The 28000-nt window shown below is 41.3% G+C and overlaps 1 protein-coding gene and 1 pseudogene across 9 annotated transcripts; one reads left to right on the forward strand and one right to left on the reverse strand.

Moving 5' to 3' along the window:
• Positions 1 to 27946, forward strand: LOC105601990 (zinc finger protein 665-like). Of its 9 annotated transcripts, XM_042231118.1 has the most exons (8): positions 1 to 57; positions 1525 to 1591; positions 2165 to 2223; positions 9645 to 9724; positions 10937 to 11019; positions 16256 to 16382; positions 18655 to 18702; positions 25188 to 27946. In XM_042231118.1, the coding sequence occupies exons 5-8, from the start codon at positions 11005 to 11007 to the stop codon at positions 27347 to 27349; spliced, it is 2352 nt and encodes a 783-aa protein (XP_042087052.1). In that variant the 5' UTR covers positions 1 to 57; positions 1525 to 1591; positions 2165 to 2223; positions 9645 to 9724; positions 10937 to 11004; the 3' UTR covers positions 27350 to 27946. The 9 variants fall into 9 exon arrangements, with proteins under 9 accessions (XP_042087052.1, XP_060254938.1, XP_042087057.1 ...); XM_060398955.1 differs by lacking the exon at positions 18655 to 18702 and having other exon boundaries at positions 1525 to 1593; XM_042231123.1 differs by lacking the exon at positions 9645 to 9724.
• LOC121816403 (ATP synthase F(0) complex subunit C2, mitochondrial-like) lies at positions 15033 to 15431 on the reverse strand (annotated as a pseudogene).
• Positions 27947 to 28000: the final 54 nt, after the last annotated feature.

Raw genomic sequence — 28000 nt, forward strand, 5'->3', positions numbered from 1 at the left:
GGAAGTTGGAGAGCGCAGAGCCGAGGTCCCCGAGCGGCGTCTAAGCTTCCTTCAAGAGTAAGTTTGCAGAGCTCGCCACCCCTCCAGTCCCCACCTCCGCCCCCGCTCACTCGTCCTTATGGTGTGGGAATTGCCAGCGACCTGAACACGCTGGCACCCGGTGCTCGGCCCCGGATAAACGCTGTCGCTGCCGTTGCGGCCCAGTTATGTTTTCGTTTGGGTTTTAAGTGTTGCTGAGGCGGTATCGGCCCTCGGTTTGCGTAGACACCACCTCTGGCTACATATTCCTGCTTAATCCCCTTTTTGACCTCTGGCCTTGCCCAGTAAAGCCCTCTCTCGCGAGTTGGAGTCGCGCCTGCCGCGTCGCCTTCTCGACCGCTGGAGGCAGAGCCGAGATAGGCCGCGCGCCCTCTCCCCGGTCCTGGGATTCCGGAGAGGCCGCCCCGCTCCTGAGCCCCTTCCCTCCCAGTCCTCTGTCCTCGCGTCTCCTGAGGCCGGTCCTTCTGCCCCGCAGCAGCCCCCTTTCCTGTCAGCCCGTCCCCTCAGCCCGGATAGGGTAGGTGACCTGGGCCAGCCATGTGACAGTCAGTGCTGTTCCATTCCCAATTCAACTCGGGGGAAAAGGTGCTCTTCCGGTCCGGGGGCGTCTCGTTCTGTCGCCCACTCAGTAAATTCAGGAGGCAGGAGGATCAGGAGAGGCAGAGTCAGAAGGACTGAGAGAAATAACTGAAACCGAGGAGAAAAGCATCAGGGAGAACCAATGGGAAAACTGAGAGGTTAAGCCTTGAAAATAGCCAAGTGAGTAAAATAGAGAAGTATTAGTAAATTAGGAAGCCAGATCTCCAGGGACTGGGAAACAGCATAGGGAAAACTGCCCTGTCTCAGTGATGGGAGCGGGGAGGCGAAGGGCGGTGAGGGACGTCAGAGGTGGAGAGTCCCTAACGGTTTCAGCCGGGTTTGAGTCCAGGCCTCTTCCGTTTAGAGTCCCGAGTTGTGTTTTCACCCGGTTGGAGTCCTGCCACAAGGGTTCAAATCTCAATCTGAGGTGGCCGGTTTTATGGTGTAGGCAGAGAAAGGTAGGAGCAGAGGAAGAAAGGGCTGGAAGGAAGCATAGCCATTGGCCTGCCAGAGAGTGGGGAGGAAGGGAGAGTCACAGCGAGAGGAGGGGAGTAATCTGGAGCGCAGAGAGGGAGCCGAAATGGGGGAAGAAAGAGGCAGACATAGGTATGGATTTTTGAAAGACTCAGGAAGGTTGGAGAGAAAGAGCATTTCCAGGGGGAACGAATTGCAGCAGCCTGGGACAGGACACGTGTGAGGGAGGAAATAGGACGGGAACAGCAGGAGAGCAGAGGGGGAGAAAAAGAGACACCAAGACCCAGATGAAATAGGGAGATAGGTGAACAGAGGGGTAAGCTCGATCCAGGTGTGGCCAGTTGTTTGGATACAGATGATTTTTTTAGTTATACAGAGGAGAATGAGAATTTCAAAACTCCTGTCTATAATGCTTGTGTCTTTTTTTATTAGTTGTGGCAGAAGATGACTTTCATTTGCAAACCCTGTTGAGCCTGGGGCAGTGGCTTGATTCACTGAGGTGTGAGTGACCCCCTTCCCTTGTCCTATCATAAGATAGAGGTCAGGGAAGAAGAGACCTGGGGCAAGAAATGACTGACTCTAAAGTGTCACTCTGTGGTAGCATTTTTTTTTTTAATGAATTTTTTTGGCTGTGCTGTGCCATGGGCTCAGGAGTTGTGGCTCCCAGGTTCTAAAGCACAGGCTCAGTAGTTGTGCACCAGCTTAGCTGCTTGTACTTGTGGGATCTTCCTGAACCAGGGATAGAACCCATGTCCCCTGCATTGTCAGGCAGATTCTTATCCACTGTATCATTATTGGGTAGCATTTTTAAAGGAACACTTTTTAAAAACAAAAAACAGACTCACATTTTCTCCTTTCTTTATGTATGGTGCTTTTTGTAGGTTGAAATAGGTCTTAATTCATTCCGTTTCTGTACTCATTTTTAACTTCAGAAATAAGCTTTTTTAGTTTCCAGTATTCTACTCTTACCATCCTTTTCTAAATATGATTATTCTCCACAATTTTTTAAACTTTGACACTAGATTATTAGATTAAAAATAATTCTTTTTTTTTTTTTTCAAATTCTTTTCAGATTCATTCCTTGCCTGAGTGCTTTCTTCCCTTCATCTCATACATTTGAAATTTTCTTTGGTAAGTAGTAAATCATCTTAGACTATTTTGTGCCATACTTAGCAAAAGTGTCACCTCGTTTATCAGTTTTAATGAGGTAGATGAACCTAGAACCTATTATACAGAGTGAAACAAGTCAGAAAGAGAAAGACAAATACTATATATTAATGCATGTATATGGAATTTAGAAAGATGGTACCAGTGATCCTACATGCAGGGCAACAAAGGGAGACAGAGATGTAAAGAACAGACTTTTGGACTCAGTGGGAGAAGTTGAGGGTGGGATGATTTGAGAGAATAGCACTGAAACATGTAAATTACCATATGTAAAATGGAATGATCAGTGCAAGTTCAATGCATGAAGCAGGGCACCCAAAGCCAGTGCTCTGGAACAACCCAGAGAGATCTGGTGAGGAGGGAGGTGGAAGAGGGTCAGAATGGGGGAGCTGCTTCTGCTGCTAAGTCGTGTCTGTCATGTCCGACTCTGTGCGACTCCATAGACGGCAGCCCAACAGTCTCCTCTGTCCCTGGGATTCTCCAGGCAAGAATACTGGCATGGGTTGCCATTTCCTTCTCCAGTGCATGAAAGTGAAAAGTGAAAGTGAAGTCATGCAGTAGTTTCCGACTCCTAGAGTCTTAGCGACCCCATGGACTGCAGCCTACCAGGCTCCGCCATCCATGGGATTTTCCAGGCAAGAGTACTGGAGTGGGGTGCCATTATAGTCACTGCTGCTCCTGCTGCTAAGTCACTTCAGTCATGTCCGACTCCATGCGACCCCATAGATGGCAGCCCACCAGGCTCCCCTGGGGCTTTTCCCTTCTTTGTCTTGTAGCCACCGCTTTTTTGGACTCCTTTTCCCTGTTCTACCTACCTAACAGTATCCATTAAATCCTCCCAAGCTGCATAGTTTAAAGTTAGAAATTGGGAACAGTCATGATCAGCTATTTCATTTTCCTCCGTAGGAAGGAAAGTGGCAGGATTTAAATGTCCACAGACTTTAAGCTTAGTTACTGGTCCTTCTAACAACAATGACTGATATTTAAGAAGTCTACTGTCTGTCATCCAAATATTAACCTTAGAATTTAAGATTCCATTCACATGATGAGAAGTCAGGACAGTAAGATTTTGTCGATTAATTATTTTTAAAGCTTCAAGTGCTAATAAAGCCGCTGCCCCAATTATTCTTAGGCAGTGGGGCCACCCATGTGAAGTTACATCTGTTTTTCTGCTTAGATAAGCAATAGGTTGCTGGTGAGGCCCTCAGGCTTGTGTCAAAATTCCGAAGGCCATACCTTTTCTTTCAGTGACAAACAAATTAAATCCTGACCCTGTGGGCAAGCTCAAAGCGGGAGCTTGCAGGATGGCAGTCTGAAGGACCTTAAAAGCCTTTTGAGTATCTGAGACCAAAGCAGTTTGTCTGTTTGGGCCTGCTGAGTTTCAGCTATAAGTTTATATAAAGGCCGGGCAAGTGCCCCATAACCCGGAATCCAAATATGACAGTAGTCTGTGATTCCCAGAAATCTTCTCAATTGTCTTAAAGTCATAGGTAGGGGATGATTTGGTGTGGGTTTAATTTTCTCAGGGCCTATGGCCCTAGTCCCTTCTGATATGATTAGGCCCAGATATCTAACAGATTGTTGACAAAGCTGAGCCTTTTCTCTTGATGCGTTATAACTGCAGCCTGCCAGAAAGTTAAAGAAATCTTCTGAGGCTCGGGCACAAGCTTCCTCTGTCTCAGCACAGAGCAAAATATCATCTACATATTGTAACAGCACCACTTCGAAGCCATTAAAGTTTTGTAGATCCCGTGACAAACTTTGTCCAAATAAGTGAGGACTTTAACAAAATCCCGGGGGCAAAATTGTCCAGGTTAACTGAGAAGCTGGCTGCTTAGCTCTTCAAAGGCAAATAGAAATTGACTTTCCTCCGCCAAAGGCGCAGAATAGAAAGCATCTTTCAAATCAATTACTGAGAAATATTTGGCTCGTTCAGGAATTTCAGATGATAGAGTATAAGGATTAGGCACCATGAGGTGTAAAGGAACTACAGCCTCATTTATTATTTGTAATCTTGAACTGCTGCTGCTGCTGCTGCTAAGTCGCTTCAGTCGCGTCCGACTCTGTGCGACCCCGTAGACGGCAACCCACCAGGCTCCCCAGTCCCTGGGATTCTCCATTCCAGAACACTGGAGTGGGTTGCCATTTCCTTCTCCAGTGCATGAAAGTGAAAAGGGAAAGGGCAGCTGCTCAGTCGTGTCCGACTCCTAGCGACCCCATGGACTGCAGCCTACCATGCTCCTCCATCCATGGGATTTTCCAGGCGAGAGTACTGGAGTGGGGTGCCATTGCCTTCTTGGAATCTTGAACTAGTCTCCATTTACCATTTGATTTCTTTATACCCAAAATAGGAGTGTTGCATTGACTGTTACAGGGAACTAATAATCCCTGCTCCTTTAAATTTTCGATGATGGGTTTTAACCCTTAACCTCAAGTTTCAGTGGATACTGCTGCTTATGTGGAAATAAGTGGGTCTTTGAGCTTGACAACTACAGGAATAGCATTTTGTGCTCGACCCACAGATTTTCCATCAGTCCATACTCTAGGATTTACATTTTATTCAACTAAAGGGAGAGAAAGGGAGGGCTCCGTATTTATGAAAACAGAGGCATGGACCTTATTCAGTATATTCCTCCCCAAAAGGGGTGAGGGAGACTCTGGCACAATCAGAAATTCGTGTGAAAATAGCACAGAATCTCAGTTACAACACAAAGAATAACTGAAATAATACCCTTTGGCTCATCCAGACAGTCCCATTACAGAAGCGGATCCGGAAGGAAGTGGGCCAGGGGCTTCAGTAAGCATGGAGTAAGTTGCCCAGTATCTAAAAGGAAATCGACGGCTTGGCCCCCCACAGTTATTAATACCTGGGGTTCCTCAGGTGTAATTAGGACAGGAGCTTGTGTGGGGACCCCTGGGCACCTTCAGTCCTGATTGTCTTGAGAGTCTGACCCCAGGTGTTATTATAAGGACACAGTATTTTAAGAGAAACCTCCTTTTAGATTTGAATAGCGAAGGAAAAAAATATTGCTTGTTTGTTTCCTCCTGCTGCTTAAGAGAGATAAAAATGTCTGACACTTGCAGCCTATTTCCTCCATTTGGAGACCCCTGGCCTTCCTGCCTGTTACCTTCTCAACATCTTGTAGTAAAATAGACATATTTTCAATTGTGGTTTTACCAAAGACATGAATTGTGTGTATGTGTGTATGTGTGCACACACAAATGGATATTTCTGGTCTCAGCTCTTTACCAGAGAATGACGGAGGTATGACATTAGATCTTGTGCAATTAAAGGCATTTCTTTGAGAAATGGGAAAATAAAAGAACATTTAACATGATAAAACCACCAAAATGCTTCATTCTTTCCTTTCAAAAAAAAGAAAAAACAAAACACCTAGTTTAACTGGTTAGTCTAATGGTCTGTTTTCTCCATTTTCTATGATCAGTGAAAAAAAGTGAGTTGTGCGGTGATATGAAGATGTTTCCCTCAGGTCCCTTTGTGACTTTTCTGTGCAAATGAGGAAGGATGGGCTGGATTGACCTGGAACCTTCCAACAGAGCCTCTCTCTTCATAATGAAAAAGATTACTCAGATCCTATTTCCAAGCTGACCCCTTACAATGTTTGTTGTACCAGTGGATATATATTTGCAATTCTGTATTTTTAAAATATTTTATTGCAGTCATATAATAAAGAATTACCTGCTTGGTATCAGTTTGACCCAATCTTGAAAGAAAAGTTTCTTTTGCTCAGATACATGACAGATGTTCCTGGTCTTAAATGGGATGGGCAATAAGGACAAACTTGGCTCACTTGCCCTTCAGTCTCCCATTTCATTATTCAGTTATACCCAGTTCTCTTCACTCAGCTCAGACCTTGTCATAAATGACTTCTCTCTGGGCCTGAGGGAGCCCACTTGTAACATGCAGATGAGAGACTAGAGTGGAATCTCTGAGTGTGAGCAACACTGACCCCTGAAATGATTAGGCAAATTGGCTGTGTGTCTGTGTGTGGCAGTTCTGGTTTGGAGGGAGTTTCTGGTGGTAATGAGAATTTTAAATAGATCCCAGTCCTCCCTGAATGAAAAACGAAAGGGAAAACTGTAGGATGGAGGCAGGATCACAGGCTCAGAATTAGGTGACTTCTATGAATAAGGCTAAATCTGAAGGGAGATTTTATTTTATGTCCTGACGTTCAGACCTCCACTGCTTTCATTTGTTCTTGGGTCAAAAGCTTGACTCCTTGCTGTTTCTCCACAACCCTCTGTCAAGCTCAGGGCCCTGTCAGTGCCTCCAGCCTCATCCTGGGAGCTGACCCTTTGCTCATGGTTCAGCCTGTCCTGGTCCCATTTACCTTTTCTGTTTCCAAATACCCAAACCATTTCTGTCTGACATTGTAGTTCCTTTTCTCACCTTCAGGTCACCGTGCCTCAGGCCCTTTGTCACCCTTCAAGTCTAGGCTCAGGGAGGTCTCCCCAACCCCTCCTAACAGTCTCTCTCATGTTACCCAAGTTTATTGCCTGTGTATCAGTTGCCATCAGCAGAAGTCAGTGCCCTTCTTCATGGGTTATTTTGAGTCCTTCCTGGTTCCCCTCTTTTTAGGGCTCATAGTGTTCCTCTTCTTCCCAGCATGGCTGCAGTACCTGTTACTGGAAATGTCTGTAGATGACAGGACTATGGGTTGGGCTGAATAATCCTCAGGAAAGACCAAGAGAACAGGGCAGGTGATGAAGATGTTTCCCATGTTCTAGACATTTCAGCTGTAATTGATCTTTGCCCCCTGTGACTACTTAATTACTCAAAAGATGAGCCAAGAAATATAGGAAGTCCTGAAAAGCCCTACAGAACTGGTGTCCTCAAGCAGTGGTCTAAGATGTCCCCATGTTCAGTCTGCTGGGTTTCATCCTCTGCAGCCCCCAGATCTAAGCTCTCTCCATCCAGAGACCAGTCACCATCATGGACAGCAGCTTTGCCATCTAGGAGTTCATGTGCTCCGTGTAAACGTTGTGATTTCAGTGCACTGAGGATGAGCCCCCTGCAACCCCCAAGAGCTAGAATATCTTCCAAGTAGGTGTGGGTGGAGAAAACAGAAGATAGTGGGACCTGGAGACCCTTGCTTTGAGACTTCCTCATCTCAAACGCCTTTGTACGTGAACTCCATAATGTCCCCAGGTGGTGGCAGACTTTCCCAGGAGGGTCAATCTCTTGATTTTCATACTGCGTGTGCAGTGTCCTTTGGGTGGTAGCTCGTGGGCACTCTTGTGATCCCCTTTGCCAGGAAACCCCTGTGCGCTTTAGTCTTGCTTAGTCCAGTCATCAGGGAGGAGAGGTAGACAAATGGGGAAAGCGGAGGGAGCCAGGTGAGGTCTGCAGGAGGGTTGTGGCAGTACTTGGGAGCATCAAGGTGAGCCCAGTGAATGGAGCGTGTGCCCATCCCAAGTGTAGTTGCAGGGACAAGGGGTGTGTGGATCTGTTGGAAGAGAATGTCTCCGTTCAGGCTGGGGCACCTGGAAGAGAGTTTGTTGGAGAGCCTGCATGGAGTGGTTTGAGGTTCTACTGCCTGAGCTCGTGTTCCCCAGGACAGCAGTGCTGAGGCTAACATGTGCCTGCACAGGTTTGATTTGACAACTCGTGACCACACGTGAGCAGCAATGAAGAACGTGGAATTCAGCCAAGAGAAGTCTTTTCCACTGTTAGAACGGTGGCCTGGGCTGAGCCTGCAGGCAGCTGTGGGTGCAGGAGGATGGGAGCCTTGGGCTTGAGGGGCTGGTTCTAGCAGGTGCCCCCAGCATCCACTCCACTCCCTGGCCTTTGTTGGCTCTTTTAGCAGGCAGGCACTGTAGAGTAACAGGGAAAATCTCAAGTCATTTTTTGCATCAACTTTGGTATCATTGTGTACTTGGGGTTGCCGGTGCAGAAAGGTTCATGTGCATTTGGGAAGATATCAAGAGAATCTGGAGTGTTTCCTTGGAAGATGCCGAGTTCTCAGTGGGCCATGTGCATCATTGGAATTATCCCTCTGTTTCATAGTCTTTGGAGATTTTGATGTTTGACCTGGATCACTCACTGTAAATGAAAATATGGTGTCTTGTGTCTGTGGATCCTTGGGTGTCCTCTTTTGTATTTTGCCTCATGCGTGAGCTATCAGGGCTTGGAATGCTTTGTGTTTGTATAAGAGGGTTAGAGGCTTATTATGGGCTCTGTGGACACTCTGTTGGACACCATGAAAGTTTGTAAGTTTGTTTGAGTCCTGCTGGGAAAATAGGAGTACTAAGGTTAAGATCACAGAATGCTTGTTACAAGGTGGTCCTGGTCAGTAGGGATCTCTGGGCCCAGCCTGAGGAGAATCATAAAGTCCTGTGATGTAGGGGAGGATGGCTCCAAAAAATCAGAGGGCAGTGATGCCACAGTGATCTGCAGCCTGGAGGCTTGTCCTCTAGAAGATGCAGCTGCAACTGTCTTGCTGCCAGGCTGGGTTCTGTGTTATCCACTCCTGTCCCTCCCAAAATAAACACACATACAGGCACAGTACAGAAAACATGGAATCTTAACTGCTCTGTTGGTGGTAATGTAAATGGTACTGCTATGTTGGAAAATAAAATGGAAGTTCCTTAACAAATTAACGCAGAAAGGCCTACACTGTGTCAAACCCATTTCTGACAGATATCCAAAGGAAAAGCAATCAGTTTTTCAGGGATATGTCCACAGTCCCATGAGTGTGACTGGATTTGCAGTAGCCAGGGCATAGACAAAGCCCAGATGTCTCTTGACAAAAGAATAGGTTACAAAAGTGTGGTATAGAAATGTTTATTATATACTGTATATTCATGAACTATTTTTTCCTCTGTATATGAATATAAATACCAAGGATCCTGCATTTATGCCAGAATAAATGAACCTATAGAACATTATACCAAGTTAAATAAGCCTGACAAAGGAGGACAGGCACTATGTGGAAACTAGACTTGTCAAACTCATAGAGCCATCGAGTAATAAGGCTGTTACCAGGAGGTGGGTGGACGGGGAAATGGGGCACTGGTAGTCAAAGAGTGGAGATTTTCCGTTGTAAAATAAGTAAGTTCTGGGGATTTGAGGTACTGCATGCTGCTGGTAGTGTTTCTATATCTTTGAAATTCGCCCAGAGAGAAATAATACAGTGTAGTCATAGGTGGAAGTGTAACTTCCTTGACTATAATAATTACTCAGTGTATGAGTCTATCACATGATCACTTTGTACACAGTACATTTATACCATTTTTGTTAGTTACACCTTAGTAAGGCTGGGAAAGAAAAAGAGAGTTGAGGGGCGGTGCTTTTCTCCTCTGAATGGTGCTCAGTCCAGGGTTCACGTTTCACTGATGACACGTTTTGCATACACATGTGCCAGAGTCCCAGCTCCAGCAGCCAGGGAATCAGCCTGAAGAGATGAGCAGTGTTGGCGGAGAATGATGCAGCCTCTGACTCAAGGTACGGGACTGCATGTTTATTTCAAGCTTCAGGTTCTCTTTTATACATTGACAAAAGCATTAGCTCAGAGGTTTGGCATTTTCAGTTTCCCCTCACCCAGATTTATTGTCTCTATAAAACATTGTTGCCCTTCAAACAGAGTTTCTGCTTCAGCTATTCTCTCAGAATCCTGTTTACTTTAACTTATGATTACATTGTAACTCATGCTTATGTCTGGGCTGCAAACCACATTTCCTCAGTTTATTTCTTATCTTTCTAAATCCTGTTTGCCCCTAGCATCCTAAGCTCACTATCCCCTAAAAAGGCTTCTAGCTATTAGTATCTCTGAAATTCCTAATCTGTAAAGCTATAGTAAAACATGCTAGCACTACCACATTCCTTCAATTTTTAGCTTCTAAGTATTCTTCATTATTTCTAAACCGTAAATTCGGCAAACTTCCGTTGCCATAAACATTTGTAAAGATCCTTGAACAAATGTCAATGGTTAACTTTACGGATTATTCTCTGGGCACAACTGCAGAAGGCTTTGTGCCTTCTCATGCTCCTCTCAAGGACAGTAAGCACCTTAACATTCTTTTCAGTCAACTCAACCGAGGAAAGGAAAAAACAAGTCAGAATCACAAGACCTCACTCCTTCATCCAGGGTCCATGCCTGCGGGACAAGGAGAGGAGGTTGAGGCCGTGCCTCCATTTTGTCAGTAATGTCTTAACGCGGCTCCCGACACACATGTTTTGTACCCACTGACCAGAGGTTCCCCTTCAGATAGTTTTTGTTGGTCCACAGCTTGAGAATGTTTAAGATGCCCCAGTTGATTCCAGTCTGGATCCCTCACTGAGCATCAGGAGTCTTGAGCCCTCCCAGTCCTGAGGGCTGAGATCTGGGCTGAGGAGAGGATACTCTCTTCTGAGTGGGGATGGATTGGGACCTGCTGTATGACCTGAAGGAGATTGCCTAGTCAGCAGAGGTGCCTCCTGCTGCTGTGTACATGAGGCCTTAGCAGGAGGGGAGTGTGATCCAAGGGAAAGTGTGGGAAAGTCCCATGTTGGTCTCTCTGCGGAAGTTGACTGTCCTGAGGCCCTCCTGAGACAGTGGCCACAGGGGACTGTCTGTTCCTCATGGTGAGGGCTTCCCTCTGTGTGTGTGGTTGGGGCTCAGGAAGGGGATGTGTTGACTCTAAGCATTAAACAGCATGTTTTCAACTTTCATGATAGACCTCTGAAGACTCGTGTTGCCTGAGGAAGCCCTGAAGTTAAGGAAGAGGAAAAAAAAGAAGTGAGGCATGGCTCTTTCTCAGGTAAGGTCATATTTAGTCTGTCCTTCCTGAAATGCCCTTCTCTGGACTCGCTAATCGTGTTGGACGCTGGAGTGTCCTGTGTGACTCCTGTACATGCACACTCACCCGAGGCCTTCCCTCTGGCCCTGTCGTCTCCACTTAGATCCCATCTCCCCATGACCCGGTGACCTGGCCCTTGTGAGGAAGCTCCTCTGAGCACCGTCCAGGGCAAGGCTTCTCACCCACAGGTTGGAGCTGGGGTCTCAGTGCTGTTGGGCAGCAGGGATTGCTTAGGGCCTATCTAGATGCGCTGTCTGCTCTGTCAACCAGGGTAAGGAAACTGCACGTGGAATAGCTGGTAAAATCTGGGAATCTGAGCAGTTGAGCCTGTCCTTTCCCTTTTGTGTATCTGACATCCTTGTGAATATACCTTACATATATATATACACAAAGAATTATTTCTGAGTACTGTGTTCTGTTCAGTTGGTTTATTTGTCTGTTTTTATACCAGTACCACATCACCTTGATTACTTTGTAATAGGTGTTGAAATAGAAAGACGTCCATCTTCCTTCTTCAAGAGTTTTGCTGTTTGCTCTTTGAATAGTTCTATGACTTTCACGATGTTTTATTCTGCTTCTACAAAGATTGTCATGGAAATTTTGATAATGAGTTAATTGGTTGATTGACACTTTGTGTGGTTATTAAAGAATCTGTTTTGATATAGCATGTTTCTTTTGTAATCTATTATTTTTACTGATGAAACTTTGTCATGTGGGAAAGAAGATACATTTACTTCTTTTTTAATTTGGGGACCTTTGATTTCTTTTTCTCATCTTATTGCTCTAAGAGTTTCAGTGCTGTGTTGAACTGCAGTGCAGAGTGTGCATCCTTGCCTTCTTCTTGACCTCAGAGGAAAAGCTTTCATTCTTTCTCCATTGCTGTACTCTTTTCATAATGGCATTGATTATGTTGATGTTGGTATAATTTATTGTTTGTAGTTTGTTGAGTGTTCCATCTTGAAAGGTTGTCAAATTGTTGTCAAATGTTTTTTTTCTGCATCGAGTTGATCCTGGTTTTTTTTTTTTCTCCTTTAATCTGTCATATTAATTGATTTTTGTGTGTTGACTTCTCCTTGCCTTATATGAATAAAATCCACTTGGTCATGGTGTCAGATCTTTTTATTTATTTATTTAAGTTATTTTAATTGAAGGATAATTGCTTTACAGAAGTCGTTATTTTCTGCCAAACACCAGCATTAATCAGCCATATGTATACATATGTCCCCTCCCTCCCATCCTCCTTCCTATCCCACCCCTGTAGGTTGTTAGAGAGCCCCTGTTTGAGTCCTTGAGTCAGTCAGGAAATTCGCATTGGCTCTATACTTTATATATTGTAATGTAAGTTTCCATGTTACCCTCACCGTACATCTCACCCTCTCCTTCCTCCCCTCCCACCTCCATCTGTTTTCTGTGTCTGTTTCCCCAGTTCTTTTTAATATGTGTTGAAGTTGGTTTGCAAGTATTTTAATTTTGCATCAGTATTCGTCAGGGGTATTGGTTTCTAGTTTTCCTTTCTTGTGTCTTTGGGAAATCAGCAAATTATTAGAACTATGCTTGCTCCATAGAATTAGCAGGATTAGTGGTAGTTCTTCTGTAAATGTTTGGTAGATTTTGGTCCTGTATTTTTCTTAGAGGTTTCTGACTACTTTTTAAATCTCTCTAGTTATAATGGGCTTCCCTGGTGACTCAAATCATAAAGAATCTGCCTTCAGTGCAGGAGACCCAGGTTCTCTCCCTGGGTCGGAAGATTCCCTGGAGAAAGGAATGGCTCTCTAGTCCAGTATTCTTGTCTGGAGAAATTCCATGGATAGAGGAGCCTTGTGGGCTACTGTCCATGAGGTCAGAAAGTGCCAGACATGACTGGGTGGCTATTACTTTCACTTTTAACACTTCTCAATTGTTTTATTTCTTAATAAGTAAAATAGTTTGTATGTTTCTGAGAATTTGCCAGTATCTCCTATATTCTGTCATTTATAGTCATTATCAGTCATAATACTTCCTTATCTTTTTGACCTCAGTTGTAATCACTCCTGTTTCATATCTATTTTTAATTATTTGAATATTTTTTTCTCTTGTCCTTAGTCTAGGTGGGGTTTTCCTATACAGTTTTTTCAAAAGATCACCTCTTGGTTTGTTGATTTTTATATTTTTCTACTTTCTGTTGTATCTCTGGTTTAATCTTTCTTATTTACATTTTTCCTTCTGCTAAACTTGAGTTTAGTTTGTTTTCTGTTTTCTGCTTCCTAGAGGTCTAAAAATAGATTTCAGATTTAAGATCTTTTCTTTTTTGTACTGTAAGCATTTAACAGTTCAGACTTGCCTTTTAGTACAGTGTTCTCTGTGTGTTATAAATTTTGTAATGTTGTCTTTTCGTTTTCATCTGTGTATTTAAAAATTTCCATGTGATTTTTTTCTTAGACCCATTTGTGGTATAAGAGTGAGTTGTTTAATGTTCACATTTGAGGAATTTTCTTTTTTTCTTGTGTTTATTTCATTGTTGTTAGGGAAGATACTTTTATGGTATCCGTCTCTTAAAATGGTTAATTTTGGCCTAACGTGTGGTCTCTCATAGAGAATGTTTTCTGTGTCCTTGAGATACATGTGTTTTCTGCTTTTCTTGGGCAGTGTGATCTGTACATGCCAGTTCAATGTTTGCTTCATTTTTCTGAGATATCTAATGTTAGACGTATATATATTTTCACTTGTTACAACTTTCTGGTAAATTGACCGTTTTATCGTTATGCAATATTTATCTCATTGCACTTTTTTTTTTCTTCAGTTTATTTTGTCTGCTATAACAGTCTCCCCTGCTCTCTTTAGGATGGACCTTTTCCATCCTTTCACTTTTCACCTGTCCATGTCCTTAGGTTTGTGAGTACTACCTGTTTCAACTCTCTGACAAACTCTGTGTTTCTTGCCCTGGTTTTTTCCTCCTGTTAGTTCTTCTAGTGGCCCCTGCTCCTGTGCATCATATGGTGGTGAAAGACAGGCACCCTGGACAGCTCCTTTCATGCCACTGTAATTTCAAAAGGAATGTATTGAATATTTCCTTCCTATCATGATATTTCTTGAGATAGTCTTACTTAATAACTATATTTTTTCATGTTAGTTTTTGCCATGATTTTTAATTCTCCAAGAAGTTTTTTTACTTTGCTATTGTGATATTTATTTTGGTCATGATCTAATAACTCTTCTAATTTCAAATCACTGTTTTATTAATGGAAAGAAAAAACAAAGTCTTTGGCTTTTGTTAATGCCTTGCTATGTAAATCTAAATGGATAAAATTATATTTGTATCTTTGTATATGGTAATTTTATTATGAATTGAGTTCAAGTATTCTTTTTTTTTTTTAATGTTTTTACCAGTTTTCTTTTTGTAGCCTAGTATAGAATCCTGTTGAAAAACTCAGCTGAGTACAAAGTATACATTTTTATCATCTGAAAGATGCTGAAGCACATGTGAACGAAAGGATGATATAAAATTGTCCAAAAAATCTGTCAAAAGACGAATCCTCTCATGTCAGTTAATTTTTTATAATAAGCATGCATGCATGTGCAAGTCTGTGGTTTAGATAGAAGACATCATGATTTTAAAACTATATATCACCTTTTTTTTTTCAGTTGAAATTATGTTATCATTTGTATAATTTGTATACAAATATAATTGTGTAATTTGTGGCCTTGAAATTTTCTAAACAATCCTGTTAGTGTTTTAAGTAGTAAATTACTAACAGTTGTGTTTCTGTATCCACATCTATAATGACCTTTCATGCCATTCCACATTGTTCACCTTGGACTTTTTTTTTTTTTTCATACTAATACAATATTTATTTGTTTTCCTTCTGTCAAACCCTGAGCCCACCACTTTCCCCAGGCTGCCTGGGGAGTTACAGGAAAGGGAACATACAGGGCAGACATAGGAGAAAGAACTACGGGAGGTGGAAATAGCTCCTTCATATCGTGAAGAAGATGAACTAGACCACCATCAGGCAAAAGAGCCCCATGGCCTTTGAGAGGGCCAAGCCCGTGGTGTAGAAGAGCTACTGTTTCAGAGAAGGGTGCCTGGCATAACAGTGATGAAGCTCCCAAACAAAGTCCCACTTCCAGCCCCAGAGCCAGCCACCCCTGGTGTGGCAGCTCCAGCTCCAGGGAACTTGGCTGCTGTGTCAAAGTCCTTTGAAATGGCACTGGCTTGGAAGCTGTGGCTAGAAATAAGTGAGGTGGTCCAGGGACCTGGGGCTGCAAAGCTGCTGTGGCTCTCATCAGTCAGTGTCTCTGGTCCTTCACCACCACTGTGGACAGTGATCACTCAACAGGAGGGAGGTTCTCCCGATCAGGGAGGGGGTAGAGACGAATTTGCTGCAGGTGTCCATTTTCAAGGGATGAAGACTGGAGGCCCGAGAGCTGGTTTCCCTGCAGAGAAGACAGAGTGGCAGGGAAGAGGCTCACCTTGGACTCCTTTCAAGTTTTCTTTAGGAGCCCTCTGTCAAAGGACTTGTAATGTTCTCTGTATTACTTCATTGTTAGATGCTTAAGCTTCAGTTGCTGAGCCCAAGCTTCTGAGTTCAGGTGCTTGATGTAACATTTCTTACCTTCTTGATCTGAGTCGAGTTTCTCAGAGTATCTGTGACACAGGTTTGCTTCTGTAAGGTGGGAACAGATGGTCCTTTAATGAGCTTTTATATTGATGACAGGTTCTTGCCTGTAAAATACTTATTTAATGTTTAGAGTAATACTACAGTAATTTAGAGCAACAGGAAGCCTTGAAACATTTGGTCCTTGCTCCTATTATCTACATCATACCTGAAAATTTTGACCTTTCCATTAATAGTGCCGTGGACTTTGTCGTCTCTGAAGACACCACTCATGCTGTACCTCATCGAGATAATGAGTTGCACTCACTGGGTAGAACATAATATCTGACACTTCTGTATAGGCAAAACAGTGTTGAGCTTAATTTTAATATATTGCATGGATTTTGAACACTGATGTAAAACGCATATTAATTGGAGGATCTCATAAGGTCTTAGCAAAGAAATTAAAATTAGAGATCCATAATTTCTCCAGATACCCCTGCATGGATCTGTTAGAACACATACTTCAACCAAGTCAATCCGTACGCCTTACTACCCTTTCTCTTTTGCATGAAAATGAGAACTTTTCATGGCCCCTTTGGTGACATGTTGTTTCATTTCAGGAACGACTGACCTCTGAGGATGTGGCCATCGAATTCACTCAGGAGGAGTGGGAATTCCTGGACCCTACTCAGAGGGCCTTGTACAGGGACGTGATGCTGGAGACCTACAGGAACCTGCTCTCCTTGGGTGAGAATGATTTCCTTCCAGAGCTGCCCTTGGGTATCTGCATTTTCCCTGTGTGCCCTTTGGAAGGCCCTGATGTCTTTCATGTGAGAGTTCTGGTGACTGGGGCATGAGACAGCTTCAGAAGGTTAAACTGACCTTCTTCAGATGCTGTGTCTGTTTCATGTAATATCTGAGGTTGTCCCAGAGCTTAATTATGTACAAAGCTCACTGGCAAATGTTAAAAAAAAAAATACCAAAAACCCCAATTTCCTATTTTCTTCCTTTTGACTTTTGCTCAGTGTTTAAAAAAATCCACAGCACTTTAGATTTCTTTCTTCTGATAACTCTGAATATCTATTTGTTTGTTTTCACTTGCTTGTTTACTTTTTTTAGCTGCACCATTCTGCATGTGGGATCTTAGTTCTCTGACTAAGGATCAAACCCACACCCCCTGCATTGGAAATGCAGAATCTTAACCGCTGGATCACCAGGGGAGTCCCAGAGTTTCTGTTTCTGATCTGAAATATTATCTCCACATTAGAGCCTGAGAAAAAGCTCTGGAGAGTAGGGAGTGATATAAAAGTAGCCAAAAATACAACATATAAAGAAAAACGAGTATCTCAAAAGGGCTGTTTTTTTCTGTTTAGGAGTGGGACAAGTTGGTGGATTGGATCCTCTGTGGTTGTTACTTAGGAAAGTGTAAGATTGGCTAGAGAGATCGTCTTTTTGATCCTAGATCCTACGAGGGGAGCATATGTGAATCTCGCAGGCTCTTAGCTTGCCATCTGTAGGTTGAGCGCATGGTCCCATCTCAAGATGCTGTAATGTCTGACCTTCATGTTGTATTAGTTTTACTCTTGTGCTGCTCTACCCAGTCTGAGAATGTCAACTATACCTGATGTTCCATTCTCCTTACTTTGTATCATTTTACCTCTTCAATTTATTTGAAATATATTCCTGAGGGTCTGAAATTTTATCTGGTTTCCTTGCTGTGATAATCCACCTATGTTTAATTGGCAGCCTCTGGTGAGTCTCTGTGGAGTGGATTTAGTAGGTAACAGAAAACTGTGATGGAGACAGTATTCCTAATGTTACTTTCTTGCTCTGTACAAAGTCACCACTTGATGCTATCCAGTAGAGTGGTCAGTATGTTCTAGGATGATGAGAGAGAAAGTATCACGAGAGCCTGATACATCTTTCCAGGTTATTTTCTGGCTTTGGAGACTCTGTCAAGGGCCCCAAGACAGTGTTGTTCATGTGTATCAAGGACCATATATTTTAGCCTCTGTAAATGGTATAGGAATTTATCCCAGGACAACTTTGTCCAAGTTCACATTCTCATATCTATGAGGCTGTTGGTTGCACTGTTGTTCTGTGCATTGTAGGTATTTTTTTATTTTATCATTGAGTTCAAATTTCTGTGTTACTCTTAGTTTTTCTGTTTTGTATTTGCAATGCGTTGGATGGTTGATTGGGGAATGGTCCCTATGGTAGAACTGGTGATCAGTCCCTCTTAAAATTCTTTATATATTCTTTGTACTCATTTACTATCAGATGTATGATTTCCACATATTTTCTCTTTTACTGTTGATTGTCTTTTCAAACTCACTGCACTTTAATGCAGAGTAGTTTATAATTTTGATGTAGTTCAATTTATTGATATCTGCTTTTACTTTGTGGCCTGTGCTTTTGGTGTTATATCTGGTAAATCATTTGTGGGTCCAATTTCCAGAAACATTTCCTGCACCTTTACTTCTAGGAGTTTTATACAGTTGGGACTTAGGTTTAGGTCTTTGAACCATTTTGAGTTCCTTTTTGTCTGTAGTGTAAGATAATGTTCCAAGTAAATTCTTTTGCTGGTGGGTATTCAGTTTTGTCAACATGTCTTGTTTCATAGACTGCTTCCCCCATTTGGTAGTTTTTACACCTTTGTGAAACATCTTTTGAACATCTCTGCAAGGGTGTTTTTGTTTTTGCTTTAACCATTCTTTTTAGGTATGCTGCTGCTGCTGCTGCTAAGCCGCGTCAGTCATGTCTGACTCTACCCACAGACGGCAGCCCACCAGGCTCCTCTATCCCTGGGATTCTCCAGGCAAAAACACTGGCGTGGGTTGCCATTTCCTTTTCCAATGCATGCATGCCAAGTCGCTTCAGCTGTGTGCAACTCTGTGTCACCCCATAGACGGCAGCCCACCAGGCTCCTCTGTCCCTGGGATTCTCCAGGCAAGACTACTGGAGTGGCTTGCCATTTCCTTCTCCACTCTTTAAGTAAATTTATAATGTTGTGTTTCAGGTATACTGCAGTTTACAAGATACTCAGTACAATTCCCTGAGCTATATGGTAGGTTCTTGTTGTTTATTTATTTTGTATATACATTAGTTTGTAAATATTCAGACTGGTGATTTATCTCTCCCTTCCCTGCCCCCATCAACGTCCTGTACTATCCCCTTTGGTAACCATAAGTTTGTTTTTCATTCTGGTGAGTTTATTTTGTGAATAAGTTCATTTGTATCATTTATTTCAGTTCAGCATATAATATCCTATGATATTTGTCTTTCTCTCATTTCACTTAGAATAATCCCTAAATCTGTCTATATTGCTGTAAAAGGCATTACTTCATTGTGTTTTATGCTGTGGAGGTGGCAACCCACTCCAGTGTTCTTGCCTGGAGAATTTCATGGACAGGGTAGGCTGCCAGCTGCTGGTCATGAGGTCTTAAAGAGTTGGACATGGCTGAGCTATTTTCACTTCACAATATTCCCTTGTATATATGTACCACATATTCTTTATCCCTTTGTGTGCCAGTGAACATTTAGGTTGCTGCCATGTTTTGGCTGGTATACATAGTGCTGCTAAAAACATTGGGGTGCATGTATCATTTTGAATTAGTTTTCATCCTTTCTGGATATATGCCCAGGATTGGAATTGCTGGTTCATGTGATAGCTGTATTTTTAGTTCTTTATGGAACCTCCATGCTATTCTCCAAAGTGGCAGTACCAATTTATGTTCCTTCCAACAGTGTAAGAGGGTTCTCTTTTCTCCACACCCTCTCAAGCATTTATTGTTTGTAGACTTTTTGATGGTGGTCATTCTGACCAGTGTGAGGTGATACATTTTTGTGGTTTTGATGTGCATTTCTCTCATAAGTAGAGACGTCAAATATCTTTTCAGGTGACTGTTGGCCATCTGTTTGTCTCCTTTGGAGAAGTATCTGTTTTGATCTTCTGCCCAGTTCTTGATTGGGTTCTTTGTTTGTTTTGATATTAAGCTCTATGAACTGTTTGTATATTTTGGAAATTAATTCCTGATAGGTAGCATTATTTGCATATATAGTCTTCTAGTCCAAAAGTTTAGTTTTTATTCTTTTTTTGGTTTCCTTTGCTTTGCAAAAAGGTTTTAAATTTAATTAGGTCTCATTTGTTTGAATTTTGCTTTTATTACCATGACTCTTAAGAGATAGATTCAAAAAAATTTTGCTGATATTTATGTCAGTGTTTTGCATTTGTTTTCCACTATGAATTTTATAGTATCTGGTCTTGCATTTAGATGTTTCACACATTTTGAGTTTATTTTTGTATGTAGTGTTAGAGAATGTTGGAATTTCATTCTTTTTCATGTAACTATCCATTTATCCCAGCATCACTTATTAAAGAGACTTCTTCATTCTATATTCTTTCCTCCTTTGTTATAGAATAATTGACTCTAAGTAAATTGGTTTATTTCTGGGATTTCTGTCCTGTTCTACTGATGTGTGTTTCTGTTTTGTGCCATCATCATACCACTTCCCTGGTGGCTAAGACGGTAAAGCCATCTGACTACAATGCAGGAGACCCAGGTTCAGTTCCTGGGTCAGGAAGATCTGCTGGAGTAGGAAATGGCAACCCACTTCAGTATTCTTGCCTGGAAAATCCCATGGACAGAGGAACCTGGTAGTCTATAGTTGATGGGGTCACAAAGAGTTGGACACAACTGAGCGACTTCACTTTCACTTTGTTGACTGTCAGTTGGTAGTATAGTCTGAACTCAGGGAACATGATTCCTCCAGTTCTGTTCTTCTTTTCAAGATCATGTTAGATATCAGAGTCTTTTGTATTTTGGTAGAAGTTAAGTTTTTCTTTGTTTTATGAAATATGTCATTGTTAATTTGATAAGGGTTGCATTATATATGTAGATTGCCTTGGATAGTATGATCATTGTGACAGTGTTACTTCTTTCAATCCAAGAACATGGTATATGTTTGTCCCATCTGTTTGTGTCATCTTTGGTATCAGTCATCAGCATCTTACCATTTTATGAGTACAATTCTTTTGACTTTTTAGGTAGGATTATTCCTTAGAATTTTATTTCTCTGAGGTGGTGAATGGGATTGTTTCATTAATTTCACTTTCTGATCTTACCATTTTATGAGTACAATTCTTTTGACTTTTTAGGTAGGATTATTCCTTAGAATTTTATTTCTCTGAGGTGGTGAATGGGATTGTTTCATTAATTTCACTTTCTGATATATCATTATTAGTGTATAGAAATGCAGCAGTTTTCTATATATTTTGTATCCAGCAAGTTTACTCTGTTCATTGATGAGGTCTAGTCATCTGGTGGCATCTTCGGGATTTTCTGTGTGTAGCATCATAGTGACAGTTTTACCTCTTCTTTATTTTTTTACCTTGAATTCCTTCTATTTGTTTTTCTTTTCTGATTGTTGTGGCTAGGACTTCCAAAAATATGTTGAATAAAAGTGGCAATAGTGAACATTCTTGTCTTATTCATGTTGTTAAGGGGAGTGCTTTCAGTTTTTCCCTGCTGAGTATGATGTTAGCTGTGTGTTTGACATATACAGTCTTAATTATGTTGAGGTAGAGTCCATCTGTGCTGACTTTCTGAAGGGTTTTTATCATAAATGGCACTTGAATTTTGTCAGAACCTTTTCTGAGTCTTATCGATCATATGGTTTTTAGTCTGCAACTGTTACTGTGGTGTATCATAGTGATTAACTTGTGGATATTGAGAAATCTTGCGTCCCTGAAATAAATCCCACTTGATCATCCTTTTATGTCCTTTAATGTATTAGTAACTGTTTGAATATGCTCTTTTGAACTCAGGGAAGGTGTAGGAGAATAAAGCCTTTTCCTACAAAAAGAGTTGGATGCCTCAGAAAGGCTTTTGTAACTGGGAAGGTCTTCCAGAGTCAGTGTCAATCCCTCCTTTCCTTTGATACTCCTCAGTCTTGAGATGACCATGTGTGGAAGACGAAATGGAATAAATGTCTAATAGAGAGGTTAATCATACTTGGCAGAGGAACCCAGGTTTAGATAGCCTTTTCCTGGATTTTCCTTCTGATTTCTGCTAATAAGATTCTTTCACAATATCCTGGAATATTGTGTATGTTTTTCTTGAATATAAGCATTCTATTGTAAGTTATAAAATCAGAGTTGGATACATTACATTGTAAATAGTATAACAGGTATCATCCTGCTTTCTCCATATATCACAGTCACTTTTAAAATCTCTCTTGTTTCTGTCCCATACCCATAGTATAATGCCCATAAACTTGCTGAACCAGTTCTTTTCTTTTAAGGTCAGTATATTAGTTTGTGCTCTCAGTTATTTTCACAAAGAGATGCAGTCATAAGCTGATATCTGACATACACCTGTGTACCCTATGCTCCACGCAGGCCCTTTCTTAGTCCTGACCAATCCTCACATAGTACCTTGATGTGGGTGGAAACATTGTTCTTACCTATCACATCCCTCCACCTTCTACATACTCTCACTGTAAAGATAATCTCTGATAATTTATTGAACACGTTTCTCAGGACATGACCTAAATCGCTCTGTGCATCCATGATGACTCACAACCCATTTCGAGATGGGATAGTTGAATAATAGTTAAACAGACTACTTCTGTCTTGTATCTTCCTTGATATTTTCTAAGTTCCTTGTTTTTTTTTTTTTTTTTAATATTTTCTAGTCTATTCATCGGAAAGGCAATGGCACCTCACTCCAGTACTCTTGCCTGGAAAATCCCATGGACTGAGGAGTCTGGTGGGCTGCAGTGCATGGGGTCGTGAAGAGTCGGACACGACTGAGTGACTTCACTTTCACTTTTCACTTTCATGCATTGGAGAAGGAAATGGCAACCTACTCCATTGTTCTTGCCAGGAGAATCCCAGGGACGGGGGAGCCTGGGGGGCTGCCATCTATGGGGTCGCACAGAGTAGGACACGACTGAAGCGACTTAGCAGCAGCAGGAGCAGTCTATTCATTCGGTGGGTGGTCATGTTTACAAATAACTTTTATCAGTCGTCCCAGTAGGTTCAAATTCATATCCTGGTTCTCTTACCACTTTGTGGGCCAATTGGATGTGTCTCCTGCTCTAATTAGAGAAAAACATGTTAATTTACCTCAAGCCTTTTAAAGCAAATTAGTGTTGTCAGTAGAACATGTTTTATAGTAAATACTCAAAATTTATTTGTTTAAAAAGGTAATATCTATATTCTGTCATGTTCTTTATGATACGACTTTACATTATATTTTTTAATATAAATCTATTTATTTTCATTGGAGGTTAATTACTTTACAATACTGTGTTGGTTTTGCCATACATCAACATGAGTCTACCACAGGTATACACGTGTTCCCCATCCTTAACCCCTCTCCCTCCTCCCTCCCCGTACCATCCCTCTGGGTCATCCCAGTGCACCAGCCCCAAGCATCCAGTATCATGCATCGAACCTGGACTGGCGATTCATTTCATATATGATATTATACATGTTTCAATGTCATTCTCCCAAATTGTCCCACCCTTTCCCTCTCCCACAGAGTCCAAAAGCCTTTTCTATACATCTGTGTCTCTTTTGCTGTCTCGCATACAGGGTTATCGTTACCATCTTTCTAAATTCCATATATATGCGTTAGTTTATTGTATTGGTGTTTTTCTTTCTGGCTTACTTCACTCTGTATAATAGGCTTCAGTTTCATCCACCTCACTAGAACTGATTCAAATGAATTCTTCTTAATGGCTGAGTAATACTCCACTGTGTATATGTACCACAGCCTTCTTATCTATTCATCTGCTGATGGCCATCTAGGTCTGTTTTGTTCCATTGATCTATATTTCTGTCTTTGTGCCAGTGCCATACTGTCTTGATGACTGTGGCTTTGTAGTAGAGCCTGAAGTCAGGCAGGTTGATTCCTCCAGTTCCATTCTTCTTTCTCAAGATTGCTTTGGCTATTTGAGGTTTTTTGTATTTCCATACAAATTGTGAAATTATTTGTTCTAGCTCTACATTATATCTTCTTAAAATTTTATTTATTTTTTAATTGAAGGATAATGGCTTTACCGAATTTTGGTTTCTGTCGAACCTTAACTACATTATATCTTGTATGCGTTTCACTTGCAACATTTTTCAGCAATATTGTGTCTGACCTTAGTCAATAAATACACAAAGCACTCACTTTTTATTTATTATATTTTGGTGCCATTAAACTAGGTAATTAAGAATAGTGCATGGCTAGAGATTAGCCTTCCTTGGTGGCTCTGTGGTAAAGAATTCATCTGCTAATGCAGAAAATGCAGGTTTGATCCCTGAGTCAGGAAGATCCCATGGAGAAGGAAATGGCAACCCACTCCACTATTTTTGCCTGGGAAATCCCGCCTGGAAAATCCCATGGATGGAGGAGCCTGGTAGGCTGCAGTCCATGCAGTTGCTAAGAGACTGAGCGACTTCACTTTTCCTTTTCACTGTCATGCGTTGGAGAAGGAAATGGCAACCCACTCAAGTATTCTTGCCTGGAGAATTCCAGAGACAGAGGAGCCTAGTGGGCTGCTGTCTGTGGGGTCGCACAGAGTCGGACACGACTGAAGCGACTTAGCAGCATCAGCAGCAGAGATTAGCCTTCCTTGGTGGCTCCGTGGTAAAGAGTTCACCTGCTAATGCAGAAGATGCAGGTTTGATTCCTGAGTCAGGAAGATCCCATGGAGAAGGAAATGGCAACCTACTCCACTATTCTTGCCTGGGAAATGCGATGGACAGGAGTCCAGTGAGCTACAGTCCACAGTGTCGCAAAGAGGCAAACACGACGGAGCGACTGAAAAACAACAACATATGTAGGGGTTGCATTGTTTATTGGCTGTTAGAATACCGGTGAATATTATACATCTTAATTTACATGTCATTTACAGATGATGGTCTTTTCGCGTGTATTCTGCTATACACCTGACACATACTACTTGTTAACATTGTAAAATGCCTTTTCTCTTTGGGTACATAGTTCTATAGCAGATTTAAAAAACTATGTTGTTTCCAAAAAAATTTTTTAGTCATATTTTTCATTATCTTATTTGTTTTCAATTGTAAACAACCAATTATGAATAGTTAATTATTAATTGGGTAAGCATGGTTTTGGATTATTTACAGTTATAATATATAATATATTGTTTAGAATTTATTTATGTACAGTAAGTTTGCAAAATACAATGATAGTGTAATATTTTTCTTTTCAATTTGAGACAACTGTTGATTGATACGTTCCTAAGGGTTCTGGTAGAAAAACACTGTGTTTTTGAAAGTTGGCATAAGATTGTCCAACGTGAGTATGTTTGGCATATTGTTTTTAAAACTAGGCTACCATAACGGTGAATTTATGTTATGCTTTCTTAAGTTAAGAATTCTATTCCTTTAGTGTTTCTAAACACTTAAGGTCATCATTGTAGTGTTTCATAACTTGATGTAAGTATTACTTTTGGTGTAATATATATTCAACATGAAACATTTATTTTTGAATTATTGTGAGCAAGATACCTATGATTCTTTTTATCTTGTAGATATCTCTCCTACACATGTGATGAAGCATTTACAGCCCAAAGCGAACAGTGATAAACGAGAAACATTCCAAACATTGATGCTGGGAAGCCCTGAAAGCTGTGAAATCAAACATTTTCATCTTTGGGAAAGTCAGGAAAATATGTGTGACTTTGAGTGTCAGGGGAGAGATGACAAAAGAAATTACAAAGGCACACCTGTAAGCCTTAATGGAAATGTGCCTGATGGAAGAGATTCGCATGATAGAAAGGATGCAGAGATCAAGCCCTTTGGAAAGAGGTTTGGATTTAAGTCTCAGGATAAACTGCAGATATTTCAAACTGGCGGGATGATTTCTGAATATAATCAAGTTAAGAGTTCTGTCAACAACAGTTTCTCATTTTCACCAGTTCAAAGAATTCCTCCTTGTGTCCAAACCACTGTTTCTAATATATATGGGAATGGTTTTATGAATCCTTCAGGAATAAAACAAGAACTCAAAGCACACAGGGAAAAACCTTACAAATGTGATGAGTGTGGCAAGGCCTTTCGTGTAAAGTCAGTCCTCTTAAGTCATCAGACAGTTCATACTAGAGAGAAACCTTACAAATGTGATGAGCATGGCAAGGCCTTTACTCACAGCTCACACCTCAGAGGACATAAGAAAATTCATACAGGAAAGAAATTATTTAAATGTGATATATGTGACAAAGTCTTCAGCCAAAATTCAAACCTTGCTCGTCATCAGAGGGTTCATACTGGAGAGAAACCTTACAAATGTGATGAGTGTGGCAAGGCCTTTTGTGTTAAGTCAGCCCTTTTTACTCATCAGACAGTTCATACTGGTGAGAAACCTTACACATGTGATGACTGTGGCACGGCCTTTCGTCTAAAGTCAACCCTTTTAAGGCATCAAACAGTTCACACTGGAGAGAAACCTTACAAATGTGAGTGTGGCAAGGCCTTTTGTGTAAAGTCAGCCCTTTTAAGTCATCAGACAGTTCATACTGGTGAGAAACCTTACAAATGTGGTGAGTGTGGCGAGGCCTTTCGTCTGAAGTCAAGCCTTTTAAGTCATCAGACAGTTCATACTGGAGAGAAACCTTACAAATGTGAATGGTGTGGAAAGGCCTTTTGTGTAAAGTCAACCCTTTTAAGGCATCAGACAGTTCATACTGGAGAGAAACGTTACAAATGTGATGAGTGTGGCAAGGCCTTTCGTCTAAAGTCAAACCTATTAAGTCATCAGACAGTTCATACTGGTGAAAAACATTACAAATGTGATGAATGTGGCAAGGCCTTTTGTGCAAAGTCTAACCTTTTAAATCATCAGACAGTTCATACTGGTGAGAAACCTTACAAATGTGATGAGTGTGGCAAGGCCTTTCCTCTGAAACCAACACTTTTAAGGCATCAGACAACAGTTCATAGTGGAGAGAAACCTTACAAATGTGATGAGTGTGGCAAGGCCTTTCCTGTAAAGTCAACCCTTATAAAGCATCAGACAATTCATACTGGTGAGAAACCTTACAAATGTGATGAGTGTGGCAGTGCCTTTCGTCTAAAGAAAATCCTTTTAAATCATCAGGCAATTCATACTGGAGAGAAACCTTACAAATGTGATGAGTGTGGCAAGGCCTTTCCTGTAAAGTCAACCCTTATAAAGCATCAGACAATTCATACTGGTGAGAAACCTTACAAATGTGATGAGTGTGGCAGTGCCTTTCGTCTAAAGTCAATCCTTTTAATGCATCAGAAAGTTCATACTGGAGAGAAACCTTACAAATGTGATGAGTGTGGAAAAGTCTTTGGTCGAAAACCGCATCTTCAGCGTCACTGGAGAATTCATACTGGAGAGAGTCCTTTCAGATGTAATGAGTGTGGCAAGTTCCTCAGTCAAAATTCACAGCTTAAAAAACATCAGAGAATACATATAGAGAAACCTTTCAAATGTGATGAGTGTGGAAAAATCTTTGGTCAAAAACCACATCTTGAACATCACTGGAGAATTCATACTGGAGAGAGACCTTTCAGATGTAATGAGTGTGGCAAGTTCTTCAGTCGAAATTCACACCTTAAAAGACATCGGGGAATACATACAGAAAAACCTTTCAAATGTTTTGAGTGTGGAAAATCCTTTACTCAGGTCTCAGCACTCACTAAACATCAGAAAATCCATACATGAGAGAAACTCATGTGAATGTATATGGTAGAAGTCTTTCACACCCTACTGTTGCTCAGAGAATTCATCCTACTGAGAAACCATACAAATATCATGAGTGTGGCAACATCTTAGGCTTCATGAGAAAATTCATACTGGATAGAAGGGAGATATAAATGTATTTATTAGTCAGGTCGTATAGAACATGAATTCATTCTAGAATATTCCTCACCAATTTCACAGCTGTTTTTTAAAAAATAATAACCCTATCCTCACATTTCACCAGTAGTATCAGAGTATTTATCCTGGAGAAAACACACAGCAATGTAATGTGCATGGCAAGGATCTTACCCAAAAGACACAACATAGGAACATAGTGGAGCCATACTTCCCAGACTCAGTGATTGTGGCAAATCCTTTACCTTTTTCGCTATATGTATTCTTTGATGACTTTAGTTCAGGTACTCAGCAACTGCAGTAACTCCATATTTGAGAAGCTAGAGATCTTTCCGTGTAAAAGAAACCCAAATTCTACCTCAGCAAAGATGATTCTTTGGGACAATAATCTGCCATCTTTTTGGTTTCCTGGCTTTCTGAATAAACTCACTATTCCTTGCCCAACAAGTAGTCTCTGAGTTTATTGGACTGTTGTGTGGTGAGCTCTAAGAGCTTGGC

This window comes from Ovis aries, chromosome 14 (assembly GCF_016772045.2).
Source record: "Ovis aries strain OAR_USU_Benz2616 breed Rambouillet chromosome 14, ARS-UI_Ramb_v3.0, whole genome shotgun sequence".
NCBI classification, from domain to species: Eukaryota; Metazoa; Chordata; class Mammalia; order Artiodactyla; family Bovidae; genus Ovis; species Ovis aries.

Coding starts and splice junctions, on each gene's coding strand:
- LOC105601990 (XM_042231118.1), top strand. Junction 16,383..18,654: donor CAGGAACCTGCTCTCCTTGG/GTGAGAATGATT, acceptor GTTGTGTTTCAG/GTATACTGCAGTTTACAAGA. Junction 18,703..25,187: donor ACAATTCCCTGAGCTATATG/GTAGGTTCTTGT, acceptor TTTATCTTGTAG/ATATCTCTCCTACACATGTG.